The sequence below is a fragment of the Arachis hypogaea genome, chromosome 14 (assembly GCF_003086295.3).
Source record: "Arachis hypogaea cultivar Tifrunner chromosome 14, arahy.Tifrunner.gnm2.J5K5, whole genome shotgun sequence".
Classification (NCBI taxonomy): Eukaryota; Viridiplantae; Streptophyta; class Magnoliopsida; order Fabales; family Fabaceae; genus Arachis; species Arachis hypogaea.
This window is the reverse complement of record NC_092049.1, coordinates 114291169-114307556: the sequence shown is the minus strand read 5'-3', so window position 1 is coordinate 114307556 and position 16388 is coordinate 114291169. Positions and strand designations below refer to the sequence as shown.

Sequence of the window (16388 nt, the reverse complement as noted above, 5' to 3'; positions counted from 1 at the left end):
ATGGTCCGATTTTTATTGGCCCGTTATAAAAAAAAAAATGACCCACCTACTTAAGGCTCATTTTTTAAAATATGAATGTTATATGTATGTTGTGTTTGGATATGGATATGGATATAGATATGGACTTTATTATACATTGGTGACCTTTTTTAAATTAACAGAATAAAAATTGAACCGGTAATTTTTTTGTTGTTGAAGTTTGATATAAATCGAATAGTCTGATTTGTTTGAAGGGAAAAAAATTTTAAAATTCTGAAGTATTATAATCGGTAGGTCCGATTTCAGTGTTTTTACTTTTTATTTTTAATTTCGAGATGCACCAAATTGGACCATCTAATTTGTATGGTTCAATAAATTTTAAATGCTTAAATATAAATCAAGTCATCCGATTTGTACCCTTATATATATACCCATCCTACCCTCAGTTGGAAGAACTCCCTCTTCTTCTTTTTCATCGCTCTTTACCTCTTTAGAACTCTCCTCCTCTCATTATACTCTCCTCCTTTGCTTCAAAAAAGTTATAGTGAGTTTGAATATTTTCAATTTGAGTTAAAACAGATAAGATGGATGCTAGAGTTTTGTTGAAAGTATATTATCATAGTTAAATTTTGTTACAAACATACGAAGGAGTGAAATTTGTATGTAAAAATCCATTGGATATTGTCATATTGTTATTCCATTCACACTCTCATTTGAAAAACTAAAAGGTGTGACTTGTAAGAAGATAGATTCTCAAATATTAAGGAGAGTGTCATGTATTTTGCACAAGTATCCTATATCAGTATTTGGTGGATTCATTCAATTTCAAATCAAATATGTGACTAATGAAACGAACATGAAAGACATGGTTTTAATGTATATTGAAACTTGCTCTCAGATGTCGTTCATTGAGTTGTATGTTGCATTCGAACAATCTGAAGTTGACCGACATATCGAATGGGAAGATTACAATAGTGATAGCGAGAAAGAGTTTGAAAGTGACTATGAGGTCGTTGATCGAAATGGATACAGAGGTCAAGGTTGGCACTATGGAAGCAAATGTCGTAGAGGTGGCAAATGCATTAACAAACCAGCATCCATTTGAGGAGCCATCTTTTATGCGCACGTTGGATTTGGAGGTTATGCATGCACTGGAATTTCCTGAGTATATAAATGCAGGTATGTAATTTAAATATTTGTATAAGAGATTACAATTTTGTAATTTTTTATATTGTCAATCAATTAATTACTTATGTGATATGTGGAAATATAATTAATTAGTATTTGTTTATGTATTTATTTGGTTAAATTTAAGATAATAACCTTACTAGGTTTGAATAATTTTTTGGTTAAATTTAAAGTATTTACTTGATTAGGAATATATTAATTTATTAAATATTTATTTATAATGTATAATTTTAATATAAATTCATAAATATTTATTTCATGGGGACATTGTAGTAGAACTTCCTGTTGTGGCGGATGGTAAATTGTCATGGGAATAGAATTTAGTTATAGGAAAATTGTCATTATGGCGATGAAAGATTATACCATCAGCAGAGGTGTAGATTATTGGGTGTATGAGTCAGAATCGATGTCATTTTATTCCAAATGTACCAGTACGTCTCAGGCTGTAATTGGCTGATTAGGGTTAGCATGATCCGCAAAAAGTATTGTTGGATTATAAGGAGATAGAATGGTAGTCACACTTGTACCAAATCCACAATTTTTCAAGACCATTCGAAGCTGGATTCCAACACAATTGTAGTAGCAATAAAGCCGTTGGTAGATGTTAGCCCCTCTATAAAAGTGAAATCGGTTATTACGGAAGTACAATCAAAGTTTAATTACACCATCAGTTATCGCAAAGTATGGTTAGCAAAGCGAAAGTCAATGGAAAAAAAATTTCAGAAGTTGAAAAGCATCGTACGAAATTTTGCCCATATGGTTTGAGACCATGTGTCACAAGGAGTCATCAATAGTTGTCCATTTTAAAACTATGCCTGCATATCAGGACAATGACTTGGTAATTGATATTCGGGTATTACATCGAGTCTTCTGGAGTTATTACCCTTGCATAAAGTATCCAGACATTGCAAACCAATTATCTAGGTAGATGGAAATCACTTGTATGAAAAATATAAGGGTGTATTTGGTTTGCGTTTTCATTTTCTATTTTTATTTTCAGTGTTTTCTATTTTCTAGATTTTGTGAAGAAAAAAGTGAAAACAGGAGGTGAAAATAGAAAACAGAATTTTATTATTTTTACTGTTTTCACTTTTTCCTTCACAAGATTAAGAAAACAGAAAATATTGAAAATAAAAACAGAAAATAAAAATGCAAACCAAAAGCATCCTAAGGGTCATCGTTGTGGGATTCCTTACCAGCATCCTCATCCTCATCATCATCATCCGGGGAGTTTACTAGGTAGTCATCAATCTCAAGTTCAACCCCTTAGTGCTTTCTTCAATTAGACCCATTGAAACACGACATGGATTCTCGTTGTGTATAATTCCTCGACCCCCATCACTCCTACTCAAGTCACCAGATAGTCTCCTTCCAGAATTTTTTTGAAGTGCGGCATCGATGTCTCGAATCCAAGAAATACCTACTCGAAGTCATACCAGGCTGATGACTAGATTGTGATGGGCCTGGATCTGAAGCCTTGAACCCATGCAGCTGGCAAAATAAAGCTTCATCTCCTGTGTCAAATTGTGGAACACTCTAATACTGTTGATGTAATGGGTATGACGGGGTAAATAGTGTGTGAGGAATATATGGGATCGAAGAATGCTGTGGCTCTTGGCTCAGTGTAGCATGTGGTTGTTGTTGTGGCTATGGTAGTGGCGGTGACTATGGCTGTTGCTCTTGATTCTCATGATCACCCACAAGATTGTCCTCTTAGTTCTCTTGCACCACAAGATTCAATAAGTTCAAGCGGTTGCCATATTTTGCACGGTGTCAATACATGTAAATCTAAAAAGGATGTTGTAATTGCACGGGAAGTTCAGCAACAACGTGACTATACCTTTTTGTTTATTTCATCACCCAAAATAAATGAGTGGTGGTCCGTGGTGGACTAGTCAGGACTTTTCTGTGTGCTTTGTCTAAATTTCGTTCCTAATAAAAAACTCCTTAGATGAAATTAAACTATCTCCTAAATTTATCGATTGCATGTCACTTAATGTATTTCAATAATATCAGTGACACCGTAACGCACTACACAACTGAGTGCTAACATATGTTTGCAAAAATCACATCTAGTTCAATGCGATCAACACATAAACCTCCTACACAATTTTAATAATATTAATATTATATTCTATTATATTCTATTCACATACATACATAAACAATAACATAATAACACAAGGCTAAAACAATTTATATTATTACAATAATTAACGACTTAAAATAACTAACTAATGACATATTAAAAAATTTTGAGCAGTATCTTATTTTCAAAAATTCTAATATCATTATTATTAATAAATATTTTATTAAATTGTTTATTAATTTTTTATTAAATTATTCATTAAGTTATTCCTTAAATAATTATTTATTTATTAATAACTTACTAATAATAATAAATAATTTATTAAAATAATACTAAATTTAGTGTTAATAAATTAATTAATTAACTACCATACATACGTACGTACGGCTAACCTACAAAGTACTCAACTAACACTATTAAAAAATTTGAAAACTTAACTACAATGAATATATTAATTAAATATCTTCTAACAATAACTAATTAAATATTAAAATTTTAAAAATATAATATTTAAAGCATGTTAAATCTATTTTACAGAAACTCCACAATAATAATTTAACTTCTAATAATAATTAATAAAACTTAAATATATCTAAAATATAATTCTAATATTTATTATTAAATAACCTAACAATATATTTTCTAATAACCTACCACAGCAATATTAACATCATTATTAACTAAAATATTCATTAACTAAATCCAACAATACATTTCTAACTACCAGAACAACTATCATTTAATCAACATTAACAATATTAATCTCCAACATTATTACTAATATTTTTGTTAAATTAAAAAATAAAAACAATAACCTACATAATTAGAATGGGCTGAGATAATTAATAAAGTGAAGTTTAAGATGATCTACATTTTTAGTTTTTTGTTTTCTTGACATTGTGTTGTTCTATAGAAGATTGAAGGAGGTGGATGAAAAAGAGAGTAGAAGAAATGGGAGTTGGGGTTCTAAAGCAGAGAGAGACTTGATAGAGAGAGAGCTCGAAGACAGTGAGTTGTGAGAGAGAGAGAGAGCGCATGCTGGGGTTACGGAGGGACTTGCATGTGCGACACGTGGATGATTGGATGGCATAACATAAATTGGACAATTTGATTTGTGTACCTATATCGAATCGTCCAATTATTGTACCCACAACTCGAATCGTCTGATTACTATTTCTCTGACATCACAACGGCGTAAAGCACCAAACTCTCCAATAATAGCGTGATACACCATTATAAACCCCATTTCAAAATTAAAACGTTCCTACTTAACACTTTCATTCAAAAATTAATCTCAGTTAATATAGAGAGACAAATTTCTGCAAACTGTCCTATTGAATAACAAAAAAACTGTAACACCTGGTTAAACACAAAACACAAAGTGTAATACTATCAGTGTCTCTTTCTAAAAGTTTCCACATAAGTTTTATATATATTGGAAAAAACATAACATCTTACGTTAGAGACTTCGCCTAATTTGAAAACTATAACATTGTGCCACTAATTTGTAAACTATCTTATTGAAACTAGAATTTTTCATTTGACAAATAGTGATTTACTTAATATTTTAGAAAAACTGCTTTATATTTGGATAGATAATTATTTAAATATACAATTAAATTCATTTCTAACCTCTTTCATTTATGTGATTTTTAAGTTATCTATTATTAACTTGCAAATGAATGTACATGCCATTGGCTCATTGCACTCGTTACCTTCTATCAAGAGTTTAAGACTAATATTTTCTACATTTTGCATGGTTAGCAACCAAATATATATCATAAAAAACAAATTAAAGTGATAATTAGATCTGTGAGGATTTTAACTTTGAACTAATTAATCTCTAAAAAAAAGAGCAATTAAGTCTTCTACAATAATAAACGATAGATATGTTATATCTTTTTATAAATTTATTTTGTAAAACTTAAAGGCAACATTTATTTGTTAACTATATAATGTGTTTGTTTATGAAAGATCATTTGGAATAGAGTAAAACTTTACTTTTTTTATTAAAATTCGTGATAAACAAAAAACTAATGAAAATTATATAAAAATTCAAAAAATAATAAATATTTCAATGTCTAAAACATCATTCTCATGCTCACGAGATAGCAACAAAATACGTCACTATAGATAACAAAACATATAGATAACAAAACATATGATCAATTTCGTATCCTTTCGCACTCTTTATTGACAAAAAGACAAAACATATCCACCATTTCCCATCACGGAGAACCTAATTAGTACTTTTTTCTTTTTCAGAAATTAATTAGTCTGAAATCGAAATCTTTGAAGAGCCAATCTACTTTAAAAAACCAAAGCCCCACTTTGTCCGATACTGAATGTTGAAGAATTGTATTGGGTGGTCGCTACAAAAGTAATTTCGGTTAACATGTGAAACTGAAATTGCTGCTTCTCTAAAAAAAAAAAAAAAAAAGAAGTCCATTATCACGAAAACGCAGATGCATAAACCGAAAATATAATCACAGGGAACCCAATAAAGAGACAGAACGCTGAAATAACATTTTGAGCATATACTATATCTAGACAATAGCCCTTGTGATGATAAATATCAGAGTTGAAAACGCCCTTTTGAGTTTTGAGCACAAAGTAACACTTGAGCTGGAAAGCCTCAGAACATGTAACTGTATGGAACAGTCTTCTCCAAGGTCCAAGGATGCTTGGGGCAAATCATTGAAAATATTAGCAGAGTCATTTGGCTATCATGTCATTATCTCAGACCGATATTACTCAATAAACTTAATATTACACGACAGAGAAGGCAGAAAGACAGTGGTCGTGGAGAGTGGAAAGTGCCACATGACATGAGTTGCTCATAACTCATCTCTGGAACCTCCATCACTTCCATTACCTTCGAAGGATGCATACGCCTTTATTATCAACTCATAGATCTCTATTCCTTTCAAGTATTCATCTTTGCTTAAAAACTGCAAAAAGCAAAAATAATGCTCAACTCAGATAAACAACAAAACATTGTAGTTACAATACAGAGTGAGGACTTCATAAGAATGAAATTACTTAGGATTCAACAAAAGGCAAAACAAATCTCAGAACACCTATATATATAAGGTTGTCATATATTGATCGACATCTATGTATATATATAACTAAAACCAGCAAACACACTCTATAAGTCACCACTGTTTTATTATTATAGGGCTAATCATCTCATCTTCATAAAAACCCTTATGCATCTTCAAAAAACCCTTATAAGGGCTTAAAGCAAGCCTCGGATTTAAATAAGGGGAGATAAATTATTCTATATATATATATACATATGATGGTATCACTTGTGCGGATAAGCATAATAATAGCAAAATGATCAAACCTAAAGGAATCACCTCATTGTGATCATGGAGTAGAATAGGGGTGTTTGCCATAGGTGAGAACCCAATTGCCGGCAATCCACGGTCACGGAAGTAGCGCGCATCGGTGGAGGCAGGAAAGACCTCTGGCTTACCAAGTTTTCCCCCAGCCTTTTCGATGGCATTCTCTAACAGAGTCCACCATGGATTGGAATTGTCAGTTTTTGTGAGAACTGGTTTTCCAAACTTATCATGCACAGATACCTTCTGTTTGAACTGTCCAAGCTACAAGATATTAATTAACATATTCTCAAAACTCAAATGGCATGTAAACAATCGATCAGGTTTTCACACATATGGCCATTGCTAATCAAAGCAGAGTGACAGTTTGCAACTATCCCTTTAAAGTCCATTCCAATAATTCTCATACATATCATGACCTTTAAAAAGGGGAGGCTGATAAGTAGTTTTAAAATTTAACTTACAGGTTGACACAAAAATAATAATAATAATAAAATAAAATAAAATTTAACATGCAGCTTTCTGTTTTTCTCCCTTTATCATTCTAACAACATACCTGGAAACCTTCGGCTCTTCCATTTAGTTTGGAACAGTTAAAGGTCACAAAACAATCATAGATTTATTAATATTGACATATTTCATTTTAGTCTATAATTTTTTCCTATTTGTTATAGAACATAAGCAAAAAGCTGACCACAGTAATCACAAGCAATGTCAACAAATAGCCAACTGAAGCATATATGATGTAAAGGCACCCTCCCGTACACACATACATACACAAATCAAATAAGGAAAGCAGCTGCAGAAGGCAGAAGCTTGAAGCAATCTGAATTTGGTGAGAAAAATAAAATTGAATCAACTGTCACAGAAGCGAGCTTCCTAACACATAACACGACTTGCACAGCATACTTCAATTAACAAAAACCAAGAATACGGTTGTTAATTACCAACTATTATATAACCATTCAAAACTGGAAGCCAATAGGTGAATGCTCTGCAATAACGTTTATATATTATGTAAAATAAAGTAAAAAAAGTTTGGTTATTTTGTTTCTCGTCTTTAGGAGGCTTTTTAAGTTGTATTACCTATATATTTCAGAATAATCGACATTTCTATAAAACGTCTAGTTTATAATGAACTCCTCCACATTTTAAGGCTCTTTCAAAGATGGTAATTTCAGCATCAATTTTATTTGACTAATTTCTTTTTTCTGGATCTAACCATGAACCATGAAAGTAGCAAGTGTATTCATGTGGCAGTTAATATAAAGCAAAGAGCGGACAAATAGCAAATTACACTGAATGACATGTTTCGCGATGCAGGTGCCCATTCTTCAGCAATACGTCTCTCCAGTGATTCTGGATCAGCAGTTGGTGGCACCCTAATATCAAATCCAGCCTCTGCTTCGGATGGCTGCAGATTCATGACAAATCCCTGTATGACACCACATGGCAGATACAATACAATGATACATCAGATTAGATCTTCAAAAACACCAAATAACAATTCCTTTTACCAAAGTCAGCAGTGGTAAGAAAAGAGAAGTAAAATTCACTACATCCATACAAGTATGACGCATCACTCGACTTACCGTCGGGGAAGGAGTTCCAGCTTTAAGAAAGACCATATTAACAGAAACAACATCCCCTTCGGCCTTCAATCCAGCCTTGACCAGGTCGAACTGCGAGGCTCGGAACCTTCTGATGTTCTCAATACTCTTCAAGAGATTCTCCATAGCAGAGTTGTCATAGAGCTTGGCTCCATGTCCGGGCGCCCCAACAGCCTTAATTATCAACCACCACGGGCACCTCTCAGCATAAAACGCCCTGTACTTCTCATCCGGCGACGCCAACCCTGCCGCCCAACACCACATTACATGTATGTACGTATCTATCAATCAATTACTAGTCCTTTCACAACGAATTTGAGTCGAATTCTTTTGATTACAATAGGAATATGAAGTTTGAAGTGAACCTGGAAGGCTAGAACCTCATGCATACTACCCTAACCCGTGTCGCCTAATCTATCAAACAATTACGAGTTCTGATGCCACAAATTTAAATTGAATTGAATTGAATTGAATTACCTTCATCAAGCACGACGCCAACGTTGAGCTGGTCGAAAATCTCGGACTGGGAGAACTTCTCGGCGCCGTCGTGGCCGCCAATCTCCTCGTCGGGGGCGAAAGCGAGGTAAACGGAGCGAAGGGGTTGGAAGCCTGAGTTCTTGAGGCGGCGGACGGCTTCGAGGTATTGCATACCGACGCACTTCATGTCCTGGGAGCCTCTGGCGTAGATGCGGCCGTTATCGGGCTCGATGTGGGCCCCGAAGGGATGGTGGGCCCACTTGTCATGCTCGGCGGGGACGACATCGGTGTGGGAGTAGAGAAGGATGGAGGGGAGGTCGGGCTGGGAGCCGGGCCACTTGATAAGGACGATGGGCTTGGCGTTGACTAACTCGATGGTTTGGGATTGGAGGGAAAGGGAGTCGGCCTGCGATTTCAAGAAGTTGGCTGCTTCGTGGTAGTTAGGGATGGGGTGGGCCGTGTTGATTCGGAGGTATTGCTGGAAGCGCGATATGATGCTTTCTGATTCTGATGACGATGATGATTGAGTGGTGATTGCTATGGAGAGTAGAAGAAGAAGGAGGAGGATTGGGAGGCGTGGGATGCTTCTGGTATTGGAGTCCATCATCGGATCCACGCAATCTGATCACCTCACTCTCTGCTCTTTGACTAAATTGCTTTCCCCAGTTTGGTCCAAATTCTAATCGAGTTCAGCTCACCGCAGTGTTCTTTCGATCCTTTTTGGGTAAAGTACTACATTAGTATCTATGTGGGAGGATATGATAAAATAAGCTGAAAACAAGATATAAAAAATTAATTCTGTTAGAAAAGATAAGAAATAATGAAGAATTTAAAAAATATGAACAATAGACTACATATTTAGGGTCGTTTGGAAACACCAAAAAATTACTTTTTTCAACTTTTGACTTATAGAAAGTTACGTTAATATGTTTGGTACAATCTTTTAGATAAACTTTTAACTTTTCAAAAAGTTATTTAAAAGTTTTTGAAAAAGTTAAAAAATGTGACTTCTCCCATTTTCAAAAGCTATTTTATCACTCCTATTTAATGCACAACTTTAAAATAAGAACTTTTATAATAAATTTCTAAACTCAAAATAACTTATTTAAAAGTTAATATTAATAAAAGTCCTTATATTTTAAGCTCCTTTTTCAAAAGAACTTATTTAAGAAGTTCAGCCAAACTGCCCCTTAGTCTAACATAAATAAAAAATAAAAACACTTTACAAATTATCTAACTCTAAAAACCCATTCAGTTATTTTAAAAAAATAATCATCCCAAATTCTAATTTACCAACTCATTTTACTTCAATTCCATTTTCTTCCTCCACTGACTATCCCTACATTCATCAATAATCATCTCACTTTATTGACGTCAGAGACACCCTCACCGTCTGTCAACGTCGACCCTAGTCTAGCCACCTCCCTCGCACGCATCGCTCTCTATCGCCGGCAACCGACATCGCGGATGGACGCCACCTCCCTGTCGCGCATCTCTGTGTCATCCGCCGACAGCCGACGTCGAGGCAGGCCCTCGTCCTCCCCGTCGCGCGTCCCTAGTGCCCGGCTCGCCTCTCTCTCTCTCTTGCCGGTAGCCAACCTAGGGGTGGTGTTTAGCAACCGCCGTCTCTTCCGTTCCACCCCGTCGTACTCGTCGCCACTGAACTTGTCGCCTCCGTTGCTGCTATGCCACCCATCTCCAGCCGTCGTCAACCTGCTACCGGAGGACACCAACTTGCGGCCATGCTTGTTCTTCTGTTGCTGTTCGACTAGAACCCATTACCCCCAAAATCCCCTAATTGGCGAAGCTCTCCACCATCGTCGCTGCATCCAAAGGTTTGTTGATGACTATGGTTTACTCATGACTAGATGTTCATGCAATGGATTTTGCTGAGTTACTTGATTGTTCTGCTTCTGTATTGTATTGGAACGAATTGAATAAGTTGTTGATGTTGCTGGTTGCATTGGTTTTTATTTTAGCGCGCCAAATTTTGTACAATCTCGGTTTAATTAGTACAGTAATTTCGGTACGTTGTTTGGACTTTTGAGTGTAACGTCACTTAAATTAGTTGACCATAGTCGATCTTTGTTTGACATAAAATGGATGGTTACTCTACTACGTATCCGAATGGTTGGTTTTCGTTCTAGTGATTGCTGTTTGTTTTCGCTATATTATTGATTTGTTTACATTAGGTACTATATGACTTTTGCGTTTATTGAATACTTTAGCACATATTTACTCGAGTGCATGTTGCTATTTGTTTTTTTTTTATAAATTGCTTAGATTGGTGATTGAGACCTTTTATAGTTTCGCTTTACATTGTTCACACATGTCATTGTTTCTCTATACTTTCTCTTTCGTATTTTAGCCTTCAAAATTTGGTAAAATTTTGGTTTAGTTAGTATAGTAATTTTGGTACGTTGTACAGACTTTTGAATGCGACTGTTACTTAAATTAATTGAGCATAGTCAATCTTTGTTTGAAATAAGATGGATGATTACTTTACTATGTATCCGGATGGTTAGGTTTCATTCTAGTGATTGCTGTTTGTTTTGGTTATGTAATTGATTCTTTTGCTTCATATACTATATGGATTGTGAGTTTATTAAACACTTGAGCACATATTTAGTTGAGCAGATATTGCTGTTTGTTTTTTTACATTGCTTAGATTGGTGATTGAAACTTTTTATAGTTGATGACTAAGGGTTTATTGATAACTAGATGTTCATGCATGCAATGGATTTGGTTGAGTTATTTGATTGTTCTGCTTTTGTACACCTTAGTTGGAGTTTGAAATATTGGACTGATTTGAACATATTTCTTATATTAGTTGACCTAGTGAATGGTTATTCGAAATAAGACAGATGATTATATTTCCATGTATACGGATGGTTGAGTTTCATTCAATAAATTAATGTTTGTTTCAGTTAAGTGATTGATCTTTTGCTTGTATTAGTTTATGAATTTGTTAATTACCATTGGTTTACTGAGCACTTCACCCCGTAGTTACTTTCGATTATGTGAAAATGTGTGAAATAAACATGTAAAGAAAATTTCTTGTCTTGTAAGTGGTTATATTTTTTTTAAGCTTAAATTATTGATTGAAACTAATTGTAGTTGATCTAGAGACAACCTATATCTATATGTTTCTAAATTTGGGTTGGATTTTGTTAATTTGCATGTATGGTTCCACGAAATTTCAGAATTTATTTCTTGGTATAAGATCTTTAATGGTCTCTATTTGTGAAAAGAAAGATGAAAAAGACAGCCTTTTGGTTATTTCCTCTGGAAATTTATCTTCTCCTATTAGTGTAGTTGGAGAAAAGTTTCTTTCTGGACCAAGTAATGAATTTGATCAACATTCTGATGCAACTTTATTTGGTGATGCATGTTTTGCAATGCATTATGAATCTCCTGGAACTAAATTGCTTTGTCGCAAGTGTATTATATACCTAAATAATAATGACATCCACTGCTACTTACATATTGTGGGACTTTTTGTTGGATTCTTTAATAAGTTGTCTTCTTATAATATCAATTTTGAGAACTCTGCTTCCAGTGATACCTCTTAGGTTTCAAACATTTTATCAACTCTTGGGTCACAGAAGTTTAGCTTCTCAAATTATTTCGAATTTGGTTCCTCTGATTCTGCATGCATTCCACTAGATCATTTTCCATTTGTTACAATTCACAATACTAGTTATCTTCATAATATAGAGAGTGGACTTATATATGCCATCCCTGAGTGGAGAAAATATTTTACTCTGAGGGACAAAACAATTAAAAGTTCCAAAATTAACATGAGAAGAAGGTCCAATTTTTTCATGTTTCACCCTCAAAGTCCAAACCCTTGGATGATTCTATTATTGCAAAATCAGGCAAAATTATATTAAATTCAATCTAAATCAAATAAACATCCAAATTAGAATGAAAATAATCATTCACCTAACTAGTAAAATGAACACCTAGCCTATTTTGGATTGGCCACAAGTTCTAAGTACACCGATTAATTTTTTTATTTATTAGACACTTAATTTAATAGTGACACATATTTTATAATTTATTAATTTGTATTTTAAGAAAATGACTAACTTAAACAGGATTAAGCGTGTTAGTAAAATTTCAGTTTATAATAGGCACCATGCTCACAATATTTTTTAACAAAGTCTTCTAATTAGGAAAATTTGTGTTAAATTGAATCCAAATCAAATAAACATCTAAATTAGAATAAAAATAACTATCGGCCTACCTAGTAAAATGAACATCCGGCCTAGTTTAGTTTTTCTTTTAATTTTTTGTTTACATCGACACAAACAGGGTAATAACTTGTACTACAAATAATATACCCAAAATAACCATTTACTTTTAAAATAGAAAGAACCATCCACAATTATAATAAAACGAACATCCGATTTAGTTTAAATGGCTTAAAGGAAAATTCAAAGCAATGTACTAAGATTAGGTGATAAAGTACAATAAAGTTAAAGATCAAAGTGCAAAAATATCACACTAGAAAAAGCAATGTACTAAGATTAGGTAATAGTAAATATCATATTTATATCAATTTGAGTATATCCAAACACTGAAAAATAACATGAAAAAATGATGTATAACCATCTTAAGTGATAATGAAAGTACAAATTAATTAGGGCTGATTTTGTTTTCATGCCACAAGAGAAATAAATATAATATCTACACTTTACACATGTACATGAAAATACTAAAAACAACAAATGATATGTTTATGTTCTCAACTTCTCATGTTCTCTTGGAGAAAAAAGTAGGTAATGGAAAGCTGATATAAGTTTTACATAAAATTAAATTGAACTAATCTTCGCATAATTACTTGGAACTTTCGACCTTAAATTTCTCAGCTGTAGCTTTAACACTAGTTTTGGCCAGGGAGGTACGTTTAGAGCACTCTTAGAGTTAAGAGCCTTTCTAATCTTAACAGCAGTCTAAGCAGCACTCAAAGCATGACCAGCAACACCAAACCCTTCTTTTGTCGCCTTAACAACCTGATCTCCATATCTGCAATATAAAAATGTCCAATATCACTTCCGAACTGTTAGAGAATGAATGGAAATTCAACCACACATCTAATGTATATTTATCTAGACAAAGTTTTGTATTATCTGTTGACTACTTACTAACACAATATTCTTTTATGTATTATGTAAAAGTTTGCTACGAAATACAACTTAAACAGAGATATTAAGCATTAACTATAAATAGTTCCCAATTGGTTTAGCTAGGGGTTATTACTTTCAGTTACTAACCATATTATTCTACCAGACAACTCCTGACGAACGTGATGCATATACTATCTATCTCATTCGCTTAGTGAACAATCCATATTACTCCACACACAGGCACGGACCCACCTTCATGAATGGGGGGCACTTGCCCCCTGTGACATTTGATATTTTTAAACCCAAATATATATATATATATATATATATTATATGCCCCCACTTTAAATTTTAAATGATCCCACTACAAATAAAATAAGCCCAATTATTAAAAGTCTAAGCCCATTTTATCTTTTTATGATTTTGACTATTAGTTAACCTAATTAAATTTAATCTTCTTCTGTTTTTAAATCCTAGCCGTCACTCATTTATTCTCTTAAACCCTTTTCTTAGTTTCATATTTTCAATCTTCTTTTTCTATTCCTTGTCTAGTGGTCATTTTCTCTTCATCAAAAGGTAAATTTTAAATTCTCTATTTTATTTTATATAGCTCTCTATGACTCTATGTATCTTTCAATTTCATTGTTTCTCTTTTTGATATTTTCAATTGCAAATTTTAATTCAAACAATTATAGTTTAGGTATTAATCTATTTTTTATTCTCTTCATGAATTTATATATTTTATTTTATTCCCAATTTAGTGATCCTTATTATTTATTTGTTTTTCTTTCGTTCTATTCTATTATATGTAATTAGATTGCATATAAATTTTTAAAGTGAATTGATCAACTTACTAATTTAGAATATATATTTTTATTTTTAGAAATAGTAATGAAAAAATAGTTCAAAAGAAAGCTACCACTAGAATCTGAAGTCACTCCATTAGTCTCTTCTAATAAAAAGAAGTTCTTAGAATTCAATGTGAAAAGTCTGGTAGCTGATCCTGGACAACGTCCCAAAATTTCAAATTATGATCCAAATGACAGAGATGAAGTTAGACGAGCTTATTTGCAAAAAGGTCCTTGTCAACCAAGAGAACATGATTTTCCACAAACATATTTTGGAACTTCTCTCCGTAGATTTAATGCTGATTGGTTTGATGAATTTGGCAATTGGTTGGAATATAATATTTCAAAAGATGCTGTATTTTGTCTCTGTTGCTATCTTATGAAACCTGATGGTGCGAGTGGTGATGCTTTTGTAAAAGAGGGCTTTTCAAATTGGAAAAAGAAGGAGCAATTACAAACACATGTTGGAAATCATGATAGTGCTCATAATCAAGCTCGAAGAAAATGCGAAGCACTCATGAAGCAAAAGCAACATATTGAAGTTGTTTTTCAAAAGCATTCAGACCAAGCTAAAAGAGATTACCGAACTCACTTAACAGCAACAATTGAGTGCAATAGGTTCTTATTGCGACAAGGATTGGCTTTTCGTGGTGATGATGAATCGCACAATTCAAATAATCAAGGTAATTTTTTGGAGCTTCTTGACTTTCTTGCTCAACATAATACAGAGATTGATCGTGTTTTCAAAAATGCTCGTGGAAATCTTAAGCTAGTAGCACCTAAAATTCAAAAAGATATTGTTAGAGCTGCTGCAAGTGAAACTACTAAAGTTATTATTGATGATCTTGGAGATGATTTATTTGCTATTTTAGTTGATGAAGCTCGAGACATTTCTGTTAAAGAGCAAATGGCTATTTGTTTGCGGTATGTGAACAAAGAAGGGATTGTAATGGAGCGATTTCTTGGCCTTGTCCATGTTTCTAGCACAAATGCGTTGTCGTTAAAAGTAGCTTTGGAATCTTTATTAACAAAGCATAATTTAAGTTTAGCAAGAATACGTGGACAAGGTTACGATGGAGCTACTAATATGCAGGGAGAATTTAATGGCTTAAAAAGTTTGATCTTGAAAGAAAATGCTTGTGCTTTTTATGTTCATTGTTTTGCTCACCAACTTCAATTAGCACTTGTGGTTGTTGCAAAGAAACAGGTCGAAATTGCACTACTTTTTAATTTGCTTGCTAGTTTGTATAATATTGTTGGAGCTTCTTGTAAATGTAAAGACATGCTTCGTGAAAGTCAAATGTAAAAGACAATTGTTGCATTACAAAATGGAGATGTTTCTAGTGGGCGTGGCTTAAATCAAGAAACAACATTGAAAAGGGCAGGTAATACTCGATGGGGCTCACATTATGGTACAATACTTAGCTTGATTTCTATTTTTTCTTCTGTGGTAGAAGTTCTTGAAGTTATTGAGGAAGATGGAAATAATCCTGAACAAAGAGCTGAAGCATGCCAATTATTGAATCATATTCAATCTTTTGAATTTGTATTCAATTTACATTTGATGAAAAGTATATTAGGAGTTACTAATGAGTTGTCTCAAGCTCTACAAAGAAGTGATCAAGACATTATAAATGCTATGACATTGGTTAAAGTGTCCAAGCAACGATTGCAAAGTATAAGAGACGATGGTTGGTCCTCTTTGCTCAACTTAG

General features: G+C 33.4%; 2 protein-coding genes across 3 annotated transcripts; one reads left to right on the top strand and one right to left on the bottom strand.

Moving 5' to 3' along the window:
• Window positions 1-5704: 5704 nt before the first annotated feature.
• On the bottom strand, window positions 5705-9493 carry LOC112743741 (uncharacterized). Of its 2 annotated transcripts, none has more exons than XM_025793070.2 (5): window positions 8694-9493; window positions 8199-8461; window positions 7904-8041; window positions 6622-6861; window positions 5705-6207 (listed from the first exon to the last, which is right to left on the bottom strand). In XM_025793070.2, the coding sequence occupies exons 1-5, from the start codon at window positions 9298-9300 to the stop codon at window positions 6094-6096; spliced, it is 1362 nt and encodes a 453-aa protein (XP_025648855.1). In that variant the 5' UTR covers window positions 9301-9493; the 3' UTR covers window positions 5705-6093. The 2 variants fall into 2 exon arrangements, with proteins under 2 accessions (XP_025648855.1, XP_025648854.1); XM_025793069.2 differs by having other exon boundaries at window positions 6622-6870; window positions 8694-9445.
• Window positions 9494-15052: 5559 nt separating this feature from the next.
• LOC112742956 (uncharacterized) lies at window positions 15053-15979 on the top strand. The gene has a single exon (XM_029292498.1). It carries the CDS (start codon window positions 15053-15055, stop codon window positions 15977-15979), a length of 927 nt encoding a protein of 308 aa, XP_029148331.1.
• The last annotated feature ends 409 nt before the right edge of the window (window positions 15980-16388 follow it).